General features: G+C 41.2%; 1 protein-coding gene and 2 non-coding genes across 3 annotated transcripts; all 3 read left to right on the top strand.

Moving 5' to 3' along the window:
- Positions 1 to 10,749: 10,749 nt before the first annotated feature.
- LOC131230396 (rRNA 2'-O-methyltransferase fibrillarin 1-like) lies at positions 10,750 to 17,932 on the top strand. Its single transcript, XM_058226301.1, has 7 exons — positions 10,750 to 10,911; positions 11,167 to 11,480; positions 12,574 to 12,669; positions 13,168 to 13,245; positions 13,360 to 13,536; positions 16,587 to 16,655; positions 17,496 to 17,932. Exons 1-7 carry the CDS (start codon positions 10,896 to 10,898, stop codon positions 17,673 to 17,675), a joined length of 930 nt encoding a protein of 309 aa, XP_058082284.1. The 5' UTR covers positions 10,750 to 10,895; the 3' UTR covers positions 17,676 to 17,932.
- LOC131232156 (small nucleolar RNA snoR60) lies at positions 14,516 to 14,586 on the top strand. The gene has a single exon (XR_009164768.1). It is a non-coding gene; the product is annotated as a small nucleolar RNA snoR60 (small nucleolar RNA).
- On the top strand, positions 14,925 to 14,996 carry LOC131232157 (small nucleolar RNA snoR60). The gene has a single exon (XR_009164769.1). It is a non-coding gene; the product is annotated as a small nucleolar RNA snoR60 (small nucleolar RNA).
- Positions 17,933 to 21,815: the final 3,883 nt, after the last annotated feature.

Raw genomic sequence — 21,815 nt, 5'->3', positions numbered from 1 at the left:
ATTTTAGTAAGCATTATAATAAGGCCCAAAACTCAAACAACCGGCTCAAGCCCAACAAAACTAAACACTTGTACAATAAAGGTTTTCACTTTTTATTTTCCAAATTTCCCTTTGAAGTTGGTACATAAATGTCTAACATTTCTATTTTTTTTATTATTATTGTTTTTTTTACACGCACACACACCACCACACACGCACGCCGTAGTGAAATTTCACCACCTATGGGTACTCCAACCCTCAACCAGGTGTTGAAGCTACTGAGAGTCTAACATTTCCAACTTACGACTGATAAATTGTGAGAAAATGGATGAGTTCTAGGAGGAGTTAAGGTTGGTGAAGTGGAATTTTCTGTGGTGCTTCGGGGAGATTTTAACATTATTCATTCATTTGTTTCACTTATGAAAAGTCTCCAGCTACACGTTTAACCAGAAGCATAAATGAGTTTGCTGGGTGGATTCAAAGGTATGATATGGTAGATGTATAATGTCAGGAGCCAAGTTTACCTGGTTCAACAGTCGAACCCCCCCCCCAACTCTATCGGGATTGGACATATTTCTCATCTCTCCAGAGTAGTTGGATTGCTTCTCCATGATTACTTTATATGATCTTCCCAAATCTACATTGGATTACAAACCAATCCTTCTTTAGATGTAGAAGACAGTTGGGGCCCTAAGTCCTTTAGATTTTAGTTAGCCTGGCTGGAATTAGAAAGTTTTTTCGGTTTAGTGGAGCAGTGGTGGAAATTGATGCAAAAACGGACTAGCAAGATTGAGATTGCACAAGAAACTGAAAACATTTGAAGGAAAATTTGAGAATTTGGAACATGAAAGTTTTGGGGGCAAAAGTCATTGAAGTGGCTGAGGTTTTGGAGGAGCTACATGGTCATAACCTTAAGGAGTAAAGTAAGGTGGATCTAAATATGGAATGGTTGGAAAGACGAACTTTCTCAGCAGTTGAATATGGTAAACAATTTAGAAATGAAGAGATTAAATGGAGGCAAAGGTCATGAGCCCTTTAGTTAAAGGAGGGCAATAAGAACATAAGATTCTTTCATGGCATTGCATCCACACGAGCTCGTACTAATAGAATTTTTTCATTAATTGTGGGTGGGTTTCATTTTGATAAGAAAGATCAAATGTGTTAGGCAATTGTGAATTATTACAAAAAACTCTTATCTATAAATGAATGGGTTCGTCCAAGATTAAATTATCTTCAATTTGATACCATTTTGAAAGATAAAACGAAATAGTTAGAAAGACCTATATCTGAATCGGAAGTGAAATAGATAGTAGATAACTTGGGTAGAGACAAAGTTCCTAGCCTAGACAGTTTCCCTATGGTGTTTTTTCAGGTTTTTTGAAAAGTAATGAAAGATGATCTCATGGAATTTATTATTTCTACAATAAGGGGAGGATTTCTAATGAGTCGGGCACCTCTTTCATTGCGTTAATTCATGAGGTAGGAGCAAATGGGCTTAAAGATTTTAGGCCCATTAGTCTTTTAGGGAGCCTGTACACAAATTTGGCAAAGGTGCCCACCTTGAAATTTAAAGAGGCGGTGGGAAGTGCGATTCCTCCTTGTTAAGGGACCTTCGTGTGAGGAAGGCAGATTCTAGACAACTCTTATTACATGTGAATACATTAATTCACACTTCAAGGAGAAGAAGGTAGGTGTTATTTGTAAACTTGATATGGAGAAAGCATATGGTCACGTTGACAGGGGCTTCTTGGATTATATGCTGGGAATATTAGGATACGGAGAAAAGTGGAGGACATGGATGTCTACTTGTATCTCAATCTTTCTTTTCAATACTTGTGACTCCTAAAGGTTATTTCAAGTCTTCCGGATGATTAAGGCAGGGATTCCTTTCTCCGTACTTATTTCTTATTATTGGGGAAGCATTTAGCAGGGTGTTAGCTAAAGCTCAAAAAGTTATTCTTATTAGAGGCTTCAAGGTGGCTAATTTGAGAAGTAGAATCTCTTATTATAACGCCTTGGATTTCGAGGGTCAAGTCATGTCCAACTCCTGAAATTTTCAGGTGCCACTTATGCTTTGCGGAAGCAGGATTTTATAATTCGTTTCACTTGACATTTGAACAGTTCATATAATTAAAATAGATTGTGCGATGTACCATGGAATAAACGTGAATTTAATGCAACTAAATCGGCTATCAGTAAAACATGCCCATCCTAAATACAAGACTACCGCTGAGAAAAATATACAGTGCAAAATTTACAAGTGCGTCAACTCTAAGATCTCATTGGCGACCCACGGGCGTCTTACATCGACCCACTGAGCAACTGGATATACGAGGACTCCTCCTCTGAGTCCATGGATGCCTCACCCAACGCGTCGAACTTCAGGGTACCTACATCTATGATAGGGTCTGGTTGGTGTTTTAAAACACCGTCCCAGAGTAGGAATAAGTGATCAACTCAATGGTTCCGTTAACTCTAAGTTACACATGTTATCATATCCACACACACAATTAATAGAAAATAACTTAAGCATACAATCCATAGATACTCTTATTAATGCACATGTATGCCATTATGATATGATGCATGCCCTTGCCATCCAACACTCCCTCATAGCGACTTCATCTTACGTTCGCAAATGATCAACACTCCCTCAGCACGTGACCTCATCTATCGAGTCGCTATACTTAGCTAATGCAATGCGATGAATGCTCGTGTTAGTAAAGTGAATTAATTAAGTCCGTTCATCTAGCAAGATCGGGGAAGCTGGAACATCTCCATATAATAAATGGTCTTATCTACATTGCTAGGCTCAGGGCGGCCATAGCAGCTTTGTGCCTGCGATCCTTGATCCATGTTAGGGTTTACCACCCAGACAACAACTTCCCAATCGATGTGAGGCTAGCATTGACCCGATAGATCACTTATGACTAGGACGACACAGCCTAAATGCACATGGTTAGGCCGCCCATAAATGATGTAAGGGTCGTCACCCAAATGCAATTGCGGAACGGTCGCGGCATCATTACAGTTTAATGTACTAGGCTTATAGCATTATTGGTTGCTCGTTGGTCACTACAGGGAAGCTCGTCACCTCAGCATAGGCCGACAGCACGGACACAGTGTCTCATACCACCATGTCTGGCTTCTGAGACTTGGGGATCGTATCACTAAAGGTTATCAGTATACCTTTCTAGGGTATGAGAGTGCTCTAAATTTAAGCAGACATGAACACACATGGTGGACACGCATGGTTGGTCGGCTAGTAGGCTAATTCGGTTAACTCGGACTAACTACGACGTAACCGGCATTAGGTTCAAACATCTCATGTAGTCCGACTACTGCCGGTTATCTGTGTTCAGTCCGGATCAATCAAACTAGTATGGGGCGACCAACCCAATCGGGGCCGCCCTCGTAAAATTATGATTTATCAGCCAACCCCATTAACTAAATAGTCATAATTAATCAATAATTGTCACGCCCCAAACTCGGAAACTGGGCTCACAAAATTTCCAATCACCGAATCCGGCGTCGACAGCCTCCGTAGTGCCCCATTATCGGATCTCGACACTCACATGCCAGATTTCGATCCTAAGATCCTACAAGGAGAATTTTCAGTATGATTTTTTTTTGTAATGAAGTATAACCAAGTCACAAAACAACATCACCACATATCCACTATATAAAAAACTTTAAGTACAATGCGAAAAGAGAAATACAAGGTAAACAAAAGGCTCCAAAATACACTGATACACGCTCCTGCCTCAGCACTGCTGCGATCCAACGACACCTGTACGCAACGGTCGTGCATAAACTTACAAAAGTTTAGAGGATGGTGTAAGTGTGTGCGCAAGGCAAGTGTCAAGTATATAATATTAGAGTAATGCGAAAAATTGCTGATAAGTCCATGAATACTATCAGTCGTACCAAGGCTATGCGATGCGAGACATGAATACTATCGGTCATACTAAGGCCATGCGATGCGAGACATGATGGTTATACCAAGGTCATGCGATGTGAGGCCTATGTAGCCAAATGTCATATGCAAGATGCAAAACAAACATGCCAGTCCTCATCAAGTACACATATCAGTACAGTTTCTCTCTGGGATATCACCAAGGTCTAGAACACTCCACACTGACTGCTGCCTCCCTAACCGCACAGCCCAGTGAGTGGAAGAGACCATACTATCCGCCTGACCAGTAGTCTGCTAATACCTACTTGGCTCGTCGATAGCGGACTCATTTGCAAGCTGGTCAAACTCAGTCTAGCTTACAACCCCCTTACTCGGGCGGATAAGGCCACGCCCTCTTCCAACCGACCACGACACACTGGAAGATGCGGCCTACTGGTATTCGCACTCGGGCGCTCGTGTATCCACTCGGTCTAGACGTTGGAGCATCTCCTAATACCAAAAAGGTTTTGAGGCTTTCACTCAAGGACATCCTAAGTGCCCACAGTGCTCGAACTAAGTATTTTCGGTATTCGATACGGCCACCCACGATGTGCCTGTGGAGCCACGGCCCTGATGTTGCTAGGACGTACAATGATCATGACACACAAATGCGAGATGCATGAATCACACTGTCCAGTCATGCAACAATCCTGCGCATACCACGCGCTCATGTGGGTAACTCCTATCAGTGAGTCTCATAAATAATATGCCCAATGGCATATGCTATGATCAGTCATTACTCATATCAAGCATACATATGATGCGTATGGCATGAGTCATGGAATTATACGAAGCATGTTATAAAGTGATGAACTGTCCTCACAACGAAGATGGGCCTAGATGGCCTACAAATAACAAGTATGGGCCTATCAATGGGCCCTAAGGAGGGTTATAATGTGGACATTTAACTAAAATTATTCTTATAATGTGGATGTCAAACCATTATTGCTCCCAAGGTACGACCCGTCATAAACATCATCACACAAACCATGGTGGAATCACACATTGCAATGGACCTTAAAGACATCCCGTTGGGCCTCGACCCATAGACCTTAGATACATCAAATGGGCCACATCATATGGGCCTTATATTCATCAAGTGGGCTGCATCAGTGGGCCGCACCAATGGGCCTTATGTACATTGCAATGGGTCATAACCCATGGGTCTTGAATACATCACAATGGGCCGAATAACATAGGCCTTATATACATCAAGGTGGGCCTCAACGGAAGGCCATAAATACATCAAGATGGGCCTAATCATATGGGCCTCATATATATACCAAGGTGGGCCTCAACGGACGGACCACCAATACATCAAGATGAGCCTCATACGTACCCAAAAAGAGTCATATTGAAGGATCATTTGGACCATACCACAAATAGCAGTGGAGATAATAATTCTCACTGTTAAATAAATCACAGGGCCCACCATAAAGTTTATTTTCCACCCAATCTAATCATGAGGTCTAAAAGACCTGGATTAAGAGGGAAAACAAACATCATAATGGTATAAACCCTGTAGTCTAAGGGTTTTAATGGTGGACACTCAATCCCATTGTTTTCTGTAATGTGGTCCACCTGATCCTAGATCTGTCTCATTTTTAGTCTCATGCCATAAAATTATCTTTCAAAATGGTTGGATTGTTTGGATGCAACATTAGCATCATGGTGGGTCCCATAGATGGACGGCGAGGGTGAAACAGGTGGGGCCCACATAACTTGGTGACGTCACGTACACCAGCTATATAGCTGGTGTGTGGCACTCCAGCCAATTTGCTTCATAAGGTGGGTCCACACGTGTGGCCCATCGTAACATTTATTTTCCATCCAACGTTGATAAGGTCACACAGACCCAGATGAAGAGGAAAAACAAATTTCATATGGATCTAAAACTTCTGTGAAAACCCAAATGGGTTTCAATGTCAGACGTTCAATCCCACTGTTGCTGTGACGTGGGCCACCTGAGCTTGTATACGGCTGATTTTTAGGGGGGCTCACTGCTTAAATGGGGCCCACCTAAATGCACGATGTTGATGACAACACACATCACGGTGGGGCCCACGGCTAGGACCCGTGGTCCCTGCCCGTCCGATGGTGCAGCAGCAACAGCTGCATGTTTGCTTCTTTTTAAAAAAAAAAATCTGAAATTTCATGGTTTTTCGTAGGTGGGGCCCACGTCAGGTGAATCCACTCCAACTATTGCATTTCATGGCTCAAGACCGACCAAACAAGCCCAATATTCAGTATGTTTTGGCTCAAGGTAGGTCCTAGTCGATTTTAACGGTAAAAATCAATATTTTCTATGCTATGGCCCACCAGAAAATCGGATTAGGTTCATTTTTCAACTCAACGTCTAAAATGAGCTGGGAAATGGAATGGACGGAGTGGATTGGGTTCATACATCAAGGTGGGGCCGACATAAGTGGCCCTCCCCAAAGCTTGTTGAACCAAGCTAATTTTTTTGTTACCAGTTCACGTCCAGCGTCCCTGGACGCTAGACGGTTTGGGCACAACACATACATTTAAGGTGGGCCCCACCTATAGACGTGGGCCACCAAAAAAGGTTAGATGGCGTAGGTAATACATACATCAAGATGGGGTTCATCCGGGTGGGCCACACGGCCACATCATCACACCAAAAAAATATGAAAGAGAGAGGGAGAGAGAGAGAGAAATAGACACGTGATGATGGAGGGACCCCGACATTATGGGCCCTCCCTTGCATTCGATCATACATCAAGTGGGTCTCATTACACATGGGCCCATCAAATCAAAAATCAACGATGGAGATCCTTTCTCCACCAAAATGTAAGGTCTAGATGACCCTATTCATGCAAGGAGAATAAACATCATGATGGGGTCCATGGAGAATGGGTGGGCCATCAGCCACACCTAGGGTCCAAAGTGAGATCCATACCATCAATCAATAGGCCCCACTTGGCCCATCAACAAAACCATACAATCTAGGCCTATAGAAACACCCATCGTTTAATCTTTTTGGTCCGACGGAACACCGATCTCCTTATGTCTCACTTTGATGGAAGGTGATGAGAAATGAAGGGCTAAGATGATAGATCTTGGGGTGGAAAGTGGGCCATACAATACTCGCTTTTTCTCTCCTGGGAGAGCTTGGACGTCCATCACTTTTGCTTGCTTGGAATTTGTGTTGAGAAAAAGAGAGAGAATGGGTGGTTGTAAGAGAGGTGATGGATGTGAGGTGAGTGATGGGTAAGGTGAGAGATTTGTTGACTTTTGGGGTAGATTGCTTGACTTGGGGAGAAAGAAAGCATGAGTTGTGTACTTAGATTGATTGATTGATTGATTGATGAGACATGTTGTAGAGATTCTCTTGGGATTGCAAACGCGCGGTGTTTCTTTGAAATAACGCAGGGCCACATTTTTTGACCTGAGTATCGGATCGGTATGCAAGACACGGCGTTGGAACCGCGGCGATGATGCGTCGCAATGGTACAAGTCTCGGATTAAGCCGACTTAAATCTACAGGATATGACTTAGGATTGCGCACAAACATCGATTATAGGTCGCAGGTTGCCGGAATTCGTCAGGAAGGATCGCGGGAGTCGAAGGAATAGTACGGACTAGGATATGGGCCTTACAATAAAACTAATAAATCAACTATGCATCTATAGGAACAGATATAAGCAACAAATTGGAAAATTTTACTTTATTGGGCATTTTATCGAATATGCAGGCCGCGTTACAACTAACATAACAATTCATATGAGATAAAGCATATTGGGTGCATATGCAAGTGAATAATAGGAAGCAAGGGTAACAAATTTTGTAATTTCAACTTATTCTAGCATCCAATTGAACGTTCGAGTTACATTATACATGATTAGCAATTTATGTAAGGCGAAGGGGCATAAAAACATGCATTGGTTACCATGCAATCATCCATTCACTACAGAAATCATCAATCGTGACATGAGGTTCCATAAACAGAAACCTGGGGACAATGGTCCACACCTAGGGATAGTCCGTCGCATTCCTAGCGCAACTCCTAAGATTTGAGGCCCGTAAATTGGCGTGTCGAAGCCCTGCGTCGATGAGGTTAGCTCATAAAGGCGCATGCAAACCGCCTATAAGATTCAAATCATGAAAAGGGCTAGAGGATTACCTCTATCTTGCCGTCGTGCTATCCTTTATGGCAGGGCGGGGTTGTGAGCTCTGACATGGGCAGTGGCAGTGAGAAAATCCTCCAAACCAGCTCCCCAAAGAGTTCCTTCCTTCACTTCTCCCCACTCACTCTCTCCATTGCAATTGAAATTTCGTATGGGAGTGAGGGAGTGAATTTTTGGGCTTTATATAGTCTAGATTTTTATGTCCAAATGGCCATGAGAGCCTCTTTTCCATTATATTTGCCCATAATGGGTTGGTTTTGGCCCACAGGGCCCCTTCGGGGGCCCGTTGGCTCATTCGCGCCAAGAGGCAAGTGCCCCATCATAAGATCCGAGATTGGTCAAAACCGAGTGGAGATCGGATGCCTTTTAAAATGCCTCCCGAAGCGAAACTATCAGGTCGGGTTTGGTTGACCAAACCCTTCCTTAGTTAACCGAGCCTCGCTGCCACATTTAAAAAAAAAAAACAAGACATGGTCCCTCAATCAACGAAGCTTTGGCTCGGTTTACCGAGCCTCCCTGTACATTTCCTCGTTCGACCGAGCTTAACTGTACAATTTTCAAAATTTGTCTCAGGGGTCCTTGATTAACAAAAGTTTTCTTCGATTGATCGAACCTCACTATTTGTCCATTTGAATGGGAGACTCCAAGGGCTCTCGTTGACCGAAAACCAAACTTTGCTAGACTAAATCACTTGAAATTCATATTTCTCAACCTTTACCCAAAATCTCCATTATCTTAGGCTCCGATTCACCCATTTAAGCTGTCCCGGTGTGAATTCGGATGAATCAAAGCATTAAATACTCAACGATCATTACCAGGGTCGCTATAGAGTTCAAGTTTATAAGTTCAAGATCGAGATTAAGCAAACATAGAGAATTTGGTCTTAGGGTTCATTGTCCTTAATTTTATAGTCCAGACTATGTCAGCATATAGCTTATGATGAATATCAAACCCACGGTTCAGTTTACTTCTAAAAGTTTTGATACCAACTTTGTAACACCTTGAATTTCAGGGGTCGAGTACACACTCAATCCCCAACTTTCCAAGCATTACTTTTATATAGCAAAAGCGTAGTTTCAATATTAAAATCATATAACATCAAAATCAATCCTAGGAACATAACCAAACCATGTTTATAAAGTCTGAAAGTAAAGTAGTACCATAATAATCACACAAATATCCATGCAATCATTCAAACTAACAAGATAGTCCACTCAATTAGAGACTCAAGGTATATATCCAAAATATATTAAAAGTCTGATCAACCCAAACAACTATTCCAACTATCATAATGAAGCGGAAACAATGCTAGACTATGCATGCTCATCAAAACTCTAGAAGCACGATACTTCCACCACTAGATTCATATGGGCCTCGTCTAAGATCGTGGCATGAGCCTCGTCTAAGATGGCCTTGATGATACTTACATCAATGATACATGCGTGATGTTTTAAAAAACTATCATGAGAGAGAGTGTGAGTGAGTGAACAACTCAGTGTTACTATTTTCCGAAGTAACAGACAATATCAACCCAACTAAACAATGTAGTAACGGGACATGTAATGATTTTTATTTGTGTATGATTAATAAAATTTAGATGATCTAAATTTATCCTCTTGTGTTCACTAGATTAGTGAAAATAATAATTTCATCCTGATAATCCTAAGTCATTGGTTAGAAGGCCAATAAGCTTCAACGGTGTGCGTTCAATCCGATGTTTACTTCAGAGCGGCACACTTGAGTTTTAGATCCCCCTATCCAGTTGGCCAATCCATGAAATGAGATGGCAAAATGGAAAACCCTTGCGGATAAAATACATACATACATGGCGGTGGGCCCCACAACCGAGCAATCCCCATCGTTTGAGTGGTGTGACTCCGTCACATGGGCCCCATATCTGGCCGGTACCACCATAGCCTTGCAGTGGTAGCACTGAGCGGATTGCGTACTGAGTAAACTCTGTGGGGTCCACCATGACTTACATGTTTTATCTACTCCGTCCATCCATTTTAACAGATAATTTCATGGCTTGAGCCCAAAAATGAAATATATCCAAATCTCAACTGGGCCTCACCATGGGAAACAGTGTGAATTGAAATTCTACGGTTGAAAATTTCTTGAGGCTCACAGAAGTTTTAGATCAAGCTGATGCTTGTGTTTTCCCTTCATCCATGTCTTTGTGATCTCATGAACAGGTTTGATTACAAATAAACATAAATAAACATCACTTTGGGCTTAGGAAGGTTTCAACGGTGGAAGTCATTATTCCCACTGTTTCCTTTGGTGTGGTCTACTTGAACTCTGGGAATACTTCTATTTACGACTCAACCACTAAAATGACCTGGAAAAACGGATGGACGGCGTGGATAACCCACATACATTCATAGGCCAAATCAATGGCTCCGATCACTCCAACAACAAGCCAATGGCATCACGAGCAGAGACGGAATTGGCTGTTTGCCAGATCTGGGCCACCCATCAGGAACGTCCAATCACGCCAAAAGGAAGGCAGCAGCTCAAGATTCAATGTCCACCTCTCGCCATCGTTAGATCGTCCATAGGCCCAATCAATGGCTCCGATCACTCACACGTGTGCCACTGGCCAACCTCGCAGATCCATCCTCACTCCTCACGTCCATCCCCCGCCACTCATTCCGCTTCCTTTATAAACAGAGCAAAAGAAAGCCTAAAACCCTAACCCCTCCCCCAAAACCCTAATTCCTCTGAGAGAGATATAAAACCCCAATCTCCTCTCTCTACTCCTCCGCCGTTTCAAAAACCCTAAACTCTCTCTCTCTCTCATATTTCAGACGATGAGACCTCCAAGAGGTAAATCCTCTCTCTCTCTCTCTCTCTCTCTCTCTCTCTCTCTCTCTCTCCATTTCCAAAGCTAACGCTCACAAAATCCCCCTTCTCTCTCTCTGCATCCATTTCCAAAACTAACCCTTACAAAACCCCCAAATACCCTTTCAGCGCCTTTTTTCTCTATCTTCTATCCAAATACCCAACATATCCCCGTCTCTCTCTCTTTCTCTCATTGTATTATGTTCGAATCTGATCTCATTCCCGCTATTTTTTCTTCAGGTGGTGGAGGCCGCGGCGGAGGCGGATTCCGGGGTCGGAGCGACGGAGGTGGAGGCAGAGGAAGAGGATTCGGTAGAGGCGGCAGGGATGGCGGCAGAGGCGGTAGGGATGGCGGCAGAGGCCGTGGCGGTGCCAGAGGCGGGGGCCGTGGGCGGGGAGGGAGAGGTGGCGGGATGAAAGGCGGGAGTAAGGTCGTGATCGAGCCGCATAGGCATGAGGGTGTGTTTGTGGCGAAGGGGAAGGAGGATGCGCTTGTCACGAAGAACATGGCAGTCGGGGAATCAGTCTACGGAGAGAAGAGGATCGCAGTTCAGGTGACGATGCTGCCTTTGATCTTTGAATTGGTGTTGGTTTTGGTTTGATTGCTCTCTTTTTTCTGAAGGGGTTTTTGTTGAATGATGTTTTTTTTTCTTCCTCTCTTGGGTTTTGATTCATTGATTGGTTTTGGCTTTGATTTGATGGGCTTCCTTTGTTTTTCATGAATTGATTGGCTATGGTTTGAAGATGGTGGGAGGGAATCCCCGTGTGTACTTTGAATGGTCCCTGCTTGTTTTTGAAAAATCCGATTTTGGAATGAGTCCTGCTTATATTAAAGAAGCTCATTTTATTATCAGGGTTGGGATTCCCTCCACGTTTTTCATTCTGGAATGGGTCCCGGCTCATTCATAAAAATTGCATCTTGGGTGGTTGTTGGGGTTTCTGCCACCTGTTCTTGTATGGTGGAGATCAGCGCAATCTGATGATGGGTCTGTTAAGCACAACACACGTTGGCATGGGATTTCTGCCCATTTTGAAAGTCGCAATTTGGGATGAGTCTTGTCCCTTGAGAAAGGGGATCATTGTAATGGTAAAAGTTAATTGCCTGCAGTCTGATGATGATGAGCGTGAAACCCATTTGTATTTTGGGTTTGGATTGCTATCCAATGCTGGGATTCCTGCTACTGTCCTTGGACAGTGGTTGATCAATGCAACTCAGCAAGTTAGCAGCCCAAGGTCCAGGAATGGTCAGTGAGATCGTATTCCCACCCAAGTTGAAGATTCCTGCCTTTGTGTGTACCACCATTATTGGACACTCAAGAGATTATTATCAGAGCTGAACTGCTATTCAGATTTGTATTGCATCGCTTGGATATTACAGATTTCTATCAGACAATTCAGGCATTGCAAATCTGTAAAAAGAAGATGATTTTAGTATGAGCGTATCATTCAAGTTATGTTAGGGTGACATGAATCACATGTTGTATGATCAGCCCTTAGCTGTGCTAACCAACACCTAGTTGACTCAGTCAAATCAACCTTGATTACTTGCACCTAAGAACTTCACATGCTTCGAGATCATGCTTGTTTTTGAGATGTTAGTAACATACTCTGATCAATTTATGTTTTTTATTTGTTCATGTGTTGCAGAATGAGGATGGAACAAAGGTTGAGTACAGGGTGTGGAACCCCTTCCGTTCAAAGCTGGCAGCGGCTATTCTTGGTGGCGTTGACAATATCTGGATTGTGAGCTTTCTTTCTATCTTGTTTTGCATTCATAATCTTGTGATGCTTGTTCATTTCAGCTCATTTATATGGTTAGTAATTGGGTACCTTTCTTTGTTTGTGGCAAACTCAAAATAGTACAAAACCAACATTATCCGTTTGTATTTGGAGTAGTGTATTAGGGCCATTTGCATTGCACCGCAGCAAAACAGAGATGCTGATGTTATCTGACTGGATCTTAGCTTGTTGTTTTGTGGAGAAAGAGAGCAGCTTTTCCCCATTATTTACTGTTTCAACTCCCCAGGGTAGCGATATGAGAAATGATTCAAATCCCTTTGGCCTCTCCAACGCAAAAAGACCATTAGAGATTCTTTTCTGGTCCACAAGTGCAATAAGTTTTCACTATTTTTATACACATTTATCCATATTATGTGCATGTCAAAATAAATATCTTTATCCTTTTCTCTTCATCATTACTAAAATGTTTGCTTTTTCCCCCTTTGTGTTCCTTTATCAAAGACTCCTGGATCTAAGGTTCTCTACCTTGGAGCTGCTTCAGGGACCACTGTATCTCATGTATCTGACCTTGTTGGACCTGTAAGTTGGGTCTTGTAGGCCATTAATTTTGTTGTGAAATACACTGCGTTGTTCATTTGATCCATTGCATTCATCTTTCCTGAACTTCTCTTCTCATTTCATTATGTTTGTTAGACGGGAATGGTGTATGCGGTAGAGTTCTCGCATAGAAGTGGTAGAGACTTGGTTAACATGGCAAAGAAGCGAACAAATGTTATACCCATCATTGAAGATGCTAGGCATCCTGCCAAATACCGGATGCTGGTCAGCATGGTGGATGTCATATTTTCTGATGTTGCCCAACCAGATCAGGTATTTATGTCTGTGTGGTTTCTGTTGCTTAACATTCTTTTCTTTTCCCCTTGTATATGATTACTGTATTTGTTTAGTTGTATTTAGTAAGTTATGGAAGCTTTTACATATTAAATGCCATTTCCTTCAACTACTTAAACCCCCAAATGATTGCCTTTTTGCGTCTCTTAACTTACCATTGCATCATCACTTTTTAAATTTCTCTCTCCGCTTTTCTTATTCGTTCCAAAGGTCTATAAGCATATGTCTGGACCTTTGTTCATGTAGAAAGATGTAAACCACATCTCTTTTGCATCTTATTTATTTTTCGTTGTTTTATTGGCAATTTTTCGCTGTTCCACATTTCAACTTCCCTTCATGTTTCCACACATTTGTTTTTCTATGTATTTCTTTATCCTACACTAAAAGAAATTTGCCAAAATAAGAGACTCTGATTATTTTGTCGTGAAACCAGATATTTGTGGGTTCACCTTGCCTTGCATGCATTGACCTGTTCATCTTGATCCAAAGCAGTAGTAAAGCTGAAATGATTGTCCCCTTCAAGATCATTTCATTTCTTTTCAAGGCTTTAAATATGAGCTTAAAGACAAGCATCACGTGAGATTTTCATGGAGAACATTACATTGACCATCTATCCTAAAGTCTCTTTCTACTTCGATTCCAATCAGACATTAATTTCATATATTATAATGAAATATTTGAATACCATTTGATAAAAAAAAAATTACAATTTATTTATTTTTCCTTCTCATTTGCTCCTTATGATGTATGCTAAAATTGCAATTTTCATTTTCTTTGACATTCTTTTTTATTATTCTGGGTTGTCAATGATACATCCTTCTAGAATTTGTTCAAGTCGCCGAGTGTCTCTTCAAATTCAAAGCAATATCTCGTGATGGTTTGAGTGATCCTAGAGACTTTAAAAAAACAATTTTTAATGGCAGCTGATTTGACTTTTGATTTCTTTTTTAAAAAGATCAAGCATATGATGAGTTACTCGGATTCCCCTTCAAGACAACACGGGTGATGTAAGATCGAGTTTCTGATGCGAATTTGCTTTTGAATTTTCCTTTTCACATATATTGTTTTAGCTTTCACAGACTAATGCTTTTCATTTTCTTCTTCTCACTGGTCACTGGTTTATTTTTTTGGGCACTGTGCTACCCTCTCAGGCATATTAGGAAAATGCAAGAAAAAGGAGATGAATGTAAAAGTGTTCATTAATGGATGGTTAAAAGGATGAGAGAAACAACTAGTAAACAATTCACATTAATTTTATGAAGAATTAGGTCATGATTATGCAGCTGCCACAATTTCTGAGATCCTAACTGATTGTTTCCATCTTTTTATCACTGATCATCCTTTCTCTATTTTGACTTGAGAAGATTAAGCATGTGATGAGTTACTCGGATTCCCCTTCAGAACATTTTGAATGATGCAGGTTCGAGTTTTCTGATGCTTTATTTTCTGCCACTTCCAATTTAAGATTTGGTATCAAGATATCACTTACTGAAGATTAGTTGGTATCATCAATGGTCAAGTGGACTATTTCAGTATGATGTGTGATGTGTGTTTGAAATTTTCATGTCATTCTTTGTTACCTCTCTCCACCTTAACAAATTAGCTTTTTGTTTTTGTTCATAATGATACTTTTCCTTTTTCCTTGAATTCATATCAGTTCAAATTTAATGTGTATTATACCATTTGGATGATCACAAAGAATCCATTCCAATTCATTTCTTGGGACTAAAAATGATTCCAACTCCTTTTTGGAACTAAATAAAACATATGCTGGCATCTTGAAAAATAACAACTAAAGAAGTCATCTTACCACCTTCAATGGGGTTTATGAAAAAACACCCCAGAGCTATCTTTTTTTACTTAAGAAAAACTCACATTTGTTAGTAGTTACACTCCCTTGGTTATCTCAACACATGCCTCTCCTGATGGACAGTCCATATAAATGATTGAATATTTTCAGTCTAATCAATATGGACCATCCATTTTCAAAGCAAATGATAGGATGGTTAGAATCATTCAATCAAAATTAAATTTTGAACATGGCATGTCCATTTTCTAGCCACTGATGAGATGGTTAGGGTCGTTTGATTGAACCAATTCCTTTTTATGGAGGATGGGATCAAAGGCTGGTCCGCATGATGGACGTATGTGTCAATACTTTAGAACTTTTCTCGAATATAATGAATACATGGCATCCATATTCCTAACTATTCACCGATGCTTAGAATCATCTTTAGTAGTGATTTGAGAAGGTTGGGCAATCCAGGTGGTCCTCACATTATGGGACCATCTATCTCAATGGTCAAGCACTTTCTAAGTATAATCAGCATGGCCCATCCATTTTCTTATTTGTTGATTGAATGTTTAGGATCATCCGATTGAAATGATTATTGCAAGGGATAGGCAATCAGTTGTGACCGTCATTGACTTAATAGGTCAAGGTTTAAACTCGTTATAATAATATTGACTGTCCATTTTCCAAACCATTGACAATCAAAATGGACCCTACATGATGGATGGTCCCATATCAATTATCGGAGCTTTTTCACTTTCATCAATGTGGTTTCTCTGCTTTCCCTAGCCATCTATTTACCAAAGTGATTTTTGAGAGTGGGCTATCAAAGTGGGTGCTACATGAACTGTTCACGCTAATGATGGGAACTTTCTAGTATAATCACCATGGATCATTCATATTTTCTCTGTGGATTAGATTATTATGACATCCAAGGTTTTAAGACTTGAACTCGGTTGGATCCAGTCCGGCTCAGCATTATGAGTCAAAATTGAAAATAGTGGTTGACTTAGCTGAGTAATGACTAGGGACCAAATGCTGTCAAGTCTCAAATCAATGATATCACATCCGATCATAGTGTTTTTTTAGTGGAACGGGCGAAGGTGGGCCCCACATGATGGACATTCCAATAATTGGACAATTTTTATAAATAACCAGTATGGTTTCCTAGTCATTGATTGCATCTTTATGCAGCATGGTTTGATAAGCTTTTTTTTTTCTCTACTATTTTCTGCAGGCGAGGATCTTAGCTTTGAATGCCTCATATTTTTTGAAAAATGGAGGTCATTTTGTGATATCAATTAAGGTATGCTGCTGTCAAATATATTCAGCCTTTCTTTGGAGGATGGGAGTTAAACTGCCTTCTAAATGAAGAGTGTGGCACAAATGTTCTCAAATGGCCAATTTGGTTAGATTTTTTATGCGGGCCATGTTCAAAGAGTACATTTGTGTGCCATGTTACTTTTGGCAGGTGGAACTGTCTCCCCCCAAATTAAGTTTTCAGCTCCTAAGCCACTGTCTTGGTGATTTAGACTTTTTATTAGATGGTTAATATACCTCCAAGATAGCTATCTGTTTTGTGGATCCAAGGAATACATTCCTAACTTGCATTTATACCCAACTTATTGCTGAGGACAAAACTGCCATGTAGTAATGGGATAAGATTGTCTGTGCGCATTAATGGCTGGTGTGCAAATTCTCCAGAGAAGATGGCAGGCTTTGAAAATTCCTACCTTGAAACAAGGGGGGTTACAGTGGAACTGGGAAGATGTGGGGCCCACTTGATGCATGCATGAAACCTAACTGGTCCATTGGATGCATCAGTACACGTATCCCCAGAGCCAGAAAATCAGATTGATCTGTGAATCAAGTGGGCCACACCACAGGGAACAAGTTGGGATGGAACACCCAATCTTGATTTGCGTGGAGGGAGGGTCAGGCCGAAAGGACGGTTGTTCCGTGTTTTAGCCCAGCTGAGAGTTGGGTTGGGTTGAGTTTTGGCACTTAATGGTGGGTGGATTGGTTGGATGGCCTGCGTGCATAATGTGTGCCAACTTCTGCCCCTGGTGGGAATGATGTGCTGTGTATGAATGAGATTAGTTTGCATTTTGCCTTGTCTGAATATTTGCTTCTGCCCTTCTTCCAGGCAAACTGCATAGACTCCACCGTTCCGGCAGAGGCAGTTTTTGCGCAAGAAGTGAAGAAACTGCAGGCTGATCAGTTCAAGCCTTCAGAGCAGGTGACCCTAGAGCCCTTTGAACGTGACCATGCCTGCGTCGTCGGTGGATACCGGGTGCCAAAGAAACAGAAAGTTGCTGCATCATAGAGAAAAAATGGGTTCGTATGCCTGCAGCCCAGCAATTTCGATCATGGTTTGGGTTTGTTTTGGTTTAAAAGAAGAGCCGCCTGTGTAGTTTGCATCAGCACTCATCAGTTTTCTGAGGAAGGTAGATTAAAAGGCAAGTGATCTCAATATATTGAGTTTCCATTTTGTTTGTAGTAGAATGTTCTTGATTTTCTGACCTTTATCAAAATAGTAGATTGTTCTGGTTTTCAGATCCTTATCAAATTACTTTTGCTTGAGGGTGAATTGCCACCATCTGTTCATTTGAGGGGATGTGCATGGTGGCCACCTGATCACACGTTGATTGTGCATTGTGGATATTTCATGTTAGTTTGAAGCAGCATGAAATAATTACTGCAATGGTTGCACCATTTTTTGTCCAGGCTCATGCCCTTAGGACTAAGGGATTCTCCTATTTAAATCGAAAGGGGAGCTGGAAGAAATGGTCCAGATATTCATGGGGGAGGAGAGTTGGATTTTGGCATCATGACAAACTGGCAACATTCTAGACTCTAGGTACCGCTCTATTTCTAATGCATGAAACAACAGTGTGATGATTTGTTTCTTTGCCATGGGTTGTACCACAATGTAAATGGTGAATGCAATGAACAAGACTTTTTCACGTGCACGTCATCCTCGCCATTAGGCATCTCTACAAATAAGTGCTTATTTGATTTTATTTAAATAAAAAGAAATAGTCGCATTTTACACCAATGAGCCTAAAATTTTAAAATTTTAGCAAGAGCTTATTCTTGTTGAATTTGATAGTCAATGATTTAATGGAAGAGGTTTATGCTTTAATTCTTTAGGCATGGAGAGTTTACTTCAAAGAGCATATGTTTTTAGGCTGTTTTTTCTATACAAGTAGACCAAAAACTTTTAAGAAATGTCCAGTGTTGGCCCTCTTCTCTTATCTTTACAAACTCAGTCTTTCATTGCATCGAAGGTGGACCCACATGACGAATGACTCGTAATGAAGTTGGGCTACACAATAGATGGTCTATATCAAAAGTGGGGCCTACATATGTATCGTGGGCATTGAAGATGGGCTCACATGGACGGTGACATCGAAAGGCGATGAATTGAAGGTAGGTCACACATGATAGACGGTGGTCATTGAAGGTTGGCCCAGATGATGGAAGATTGCAATAAAAAATGGGCCCATATTGAAGGTGGGGCCCCACAAAATGGACGATTCACATCAATGCAAATGCAAAAATTGTCCCCCACAGCAAAGGAGGATCAGCATATGAACGATTGTCCACATCAAAGTGGATTTCTCTTGATTTGATGATTTTATCCATCCAAATCCAAAAAAAAAAAGCGGTCCATGTTAATTCGATGGAATTACAATATTCAAAAGAAAACTTTACAATGAACTACCTAATTAATATAGAATTTAGGTTCCGGTGCCTTTCTTAAACTTTCCTTTGTCACCTCATGTTGACCACTAGTTTGGAAACGGTGGTTTACCTAAATGTTGCAACAATCACCTTCTAAACTGTTTCCCTTGACATGACCCACTTGAGATTCAACCATGGGTCGAATTTTAGGCCCTATTTCCCTTGGTATGACCCACCCGAATCACCAATGAATCCAATTAGCCTAAATTTTTGTCATATAACCGTCACATTGGGCTCTGTACAATTAGTAGATCTTATATAAGTATCATGGTGTGCCTCCTAGTCCCCTCTCTCAAAATCAGAATTACATGGGATGCCATTTGATTTTGATGGGCCCATGTGATGTTTATGTAAGATCCACTCTGACAGTTAGATATTGGTACAAAATCAAGTCGGGCCCATGTGAAGTTTATGTAAGATCCACTCAGACCATTAGATGTCGGCACAAAATCAACTTGTTACCTGTGATTCGAGTGAGCCACATCAAAGGAAACAGTGGTAGAGAGACGTGCACCCTGATTTTTTACCCGGCTAATCCACTCCAATCATTAGATTCAACACAAACATTTAGGCATGTAAATCCATTATTCACGTGAGCCACACTAATGGCAACAATTTGGAGGGCCACACTTGTTGGTTGATATAGATTTTACATAAACATCATGATGGTGTGGTGCACTGTTTTGGGCTCTTGAACTAACATGGGATGCTGCACCTGCGGGTGGAGATCGATTTTACATGATGGAGCACACTCTAACCACCCGCCCGTTTGCTCTCATGCTTGAATGAGAATTATATCAATTAATGAGGTAGCTTTTTGAAAAAAAATACAAAATATAAATTCTACATCAATTAAGTGGTTTAGAACAAAAAGCATTAATTCTCTAGTTTTTATTAGATTGAGAATTTTACGAAAAGAAAAGAAAAGAAAAGAAAAGAAAAAAAACTACATAAGTGAATTACACTCTGAAAACTTTTTTAAAAAGGCTTTACATAAAATCAATCTCGACAACTTAGTGCCTCGCCTCAATTTTAAGCCCAGGGCCCAAAAATCACCCCCATCCGTGGTTCAAGCGAACCACGTGATGTAAAATAGTTCATAGGGCAACAATCACAAGTCATATAACAAGTCAGCCTGATTTGGCTTAAAATGAGATTAGGCATATAATGGTCAAGGTAGATTTGGCATAAACATCACAGCATCCTTGCCAAAAATCAAGTTCCGGCATCCTCTCCAGCTGTACGGATGCACTATTTGTATGGGATGCCACTTTTGATTTTCCATTCCATCGGACACCATGGGACGCCAGGCTGCCATGATGTTTATGTAAGATTTACTCCGACCATTAGATATTTAGTCCCACATAAACTCATAGAGAAAAAATTAGGCTGAATTGTAATTCTGTTAGGCCACACTGAAGGAAACAGTTGAAGGAAACAGTTGGGAGAGAGACATCCACCCTTGATTATATAAAGTTCACTCTAACCATTAGATTCTAGTTTGTGGCCCTGAAATCATGCCCATCTGTGATTCACTTGAGTTACACTAGGCCCTGAAATCATGCTCATCTGTGATTCACTTGGGTTACACTAGCAGAAATAGTTTGGAGGGTCTGTTGGGCAAGTGTTGCCCTGTACACTTTCCAATCACGTGGGCCACCTGAATCAAACATGGAGCTGCTTTTGGGCCCTTGGCCTAAAATGGGGTGACCCACGGGTTGAATTTTACATGAACATTATGGTGGGGGCCCACCCGAGCCCCCAACTCATTTGCTCACAGGCACATGTGAGGAAAGGTATTGGAATGATAATTATATCAATTAATGAGGTTAGCTTTTGAAAAGCTTTCAGAAAAAAGGTACCTGAATGTAAATACCATATTAATTAGGTAGTTTTCTATAAAATTAGAGGTGTACACGAGTCGAACTAAGTTGAGCTTGGCACAGCTCGGCTCAGCCACTAGCTAACCTCAGCTCGGTCTTCGAGCCTGACTGGCCAACTCGGCTCAATTCGGTTAGCAGCTCGGGCCAGTTCAAGCCGAGTTCGAGCCAAGTTCACCTATGCAGCATTTTCACAAACACATGGACTGCACCTTCAAATTCTCATTGTATGTAAAACACCAATAATAGTTTTACAGATATTTCATCAAACACCTCATAGGCAACATCAAATTCAAGAAAAAAGGTTTTTTTTTTTTTTTTTTGAAGACACAAGTGTCCCCACCTCTTTTTGAAGTGATACTAATCTATGTGGATACCTGCAATCACCACAACCATGTGTATTGGGTAAAGCCAAGGAGAGGAATCAAACCCTCACCCGTAGGGAGCAAACCTATAGTGAAGACCATTCACCCAAACCTCATTGGGTATTTGTTTGATGAAACACACCTTCCTTGCCACCAGCCGACACTTCGTTGAGTCATTTCTTCAAACACTAGGTGAGCAACATCAATATCAAAGTAACTAAGTCACTGAACTAGTTCGATCCGAGTTGGGTTTGATCCGAGTCGAGTCCAGCTCGGGCAAGCTCAAACTCGGCTCGACATTTTTTCGCACTCAAAAAATCAGCTCGACTCAGCTTGAACTCAGTTTCAAATCGAGCTTTTTCGAGTCAAGTTGAGCGAGCTAACCGAGCTAACTCGGTTCGTGTACAGCCCTATATAAAATCGCCTATTAGATTAGATAAGAACTTCCATTCAGCCCTTCATCATCAACATGGC

This window comes from Magnolia sinica, chromosome 17 (assembly GCF_029962835.1).
Source record: "Magnolia sinica isolate HGM2019 chromosome 17, MsV1, whole genome shotgun sequence".
Classification (NCBI taxonomy): Eukaryota; Viridiplantae; Streptophyta; class Magnoliopsida; order Magnoliales; family Magnoliaceae; genus Magnolia; species Magnolia sinica.
The sequence above is the reverse complement of the archived record's forward strand: the minus strand, read 5'-3'. Positions and strand labels throughout refer to the sequence as shown.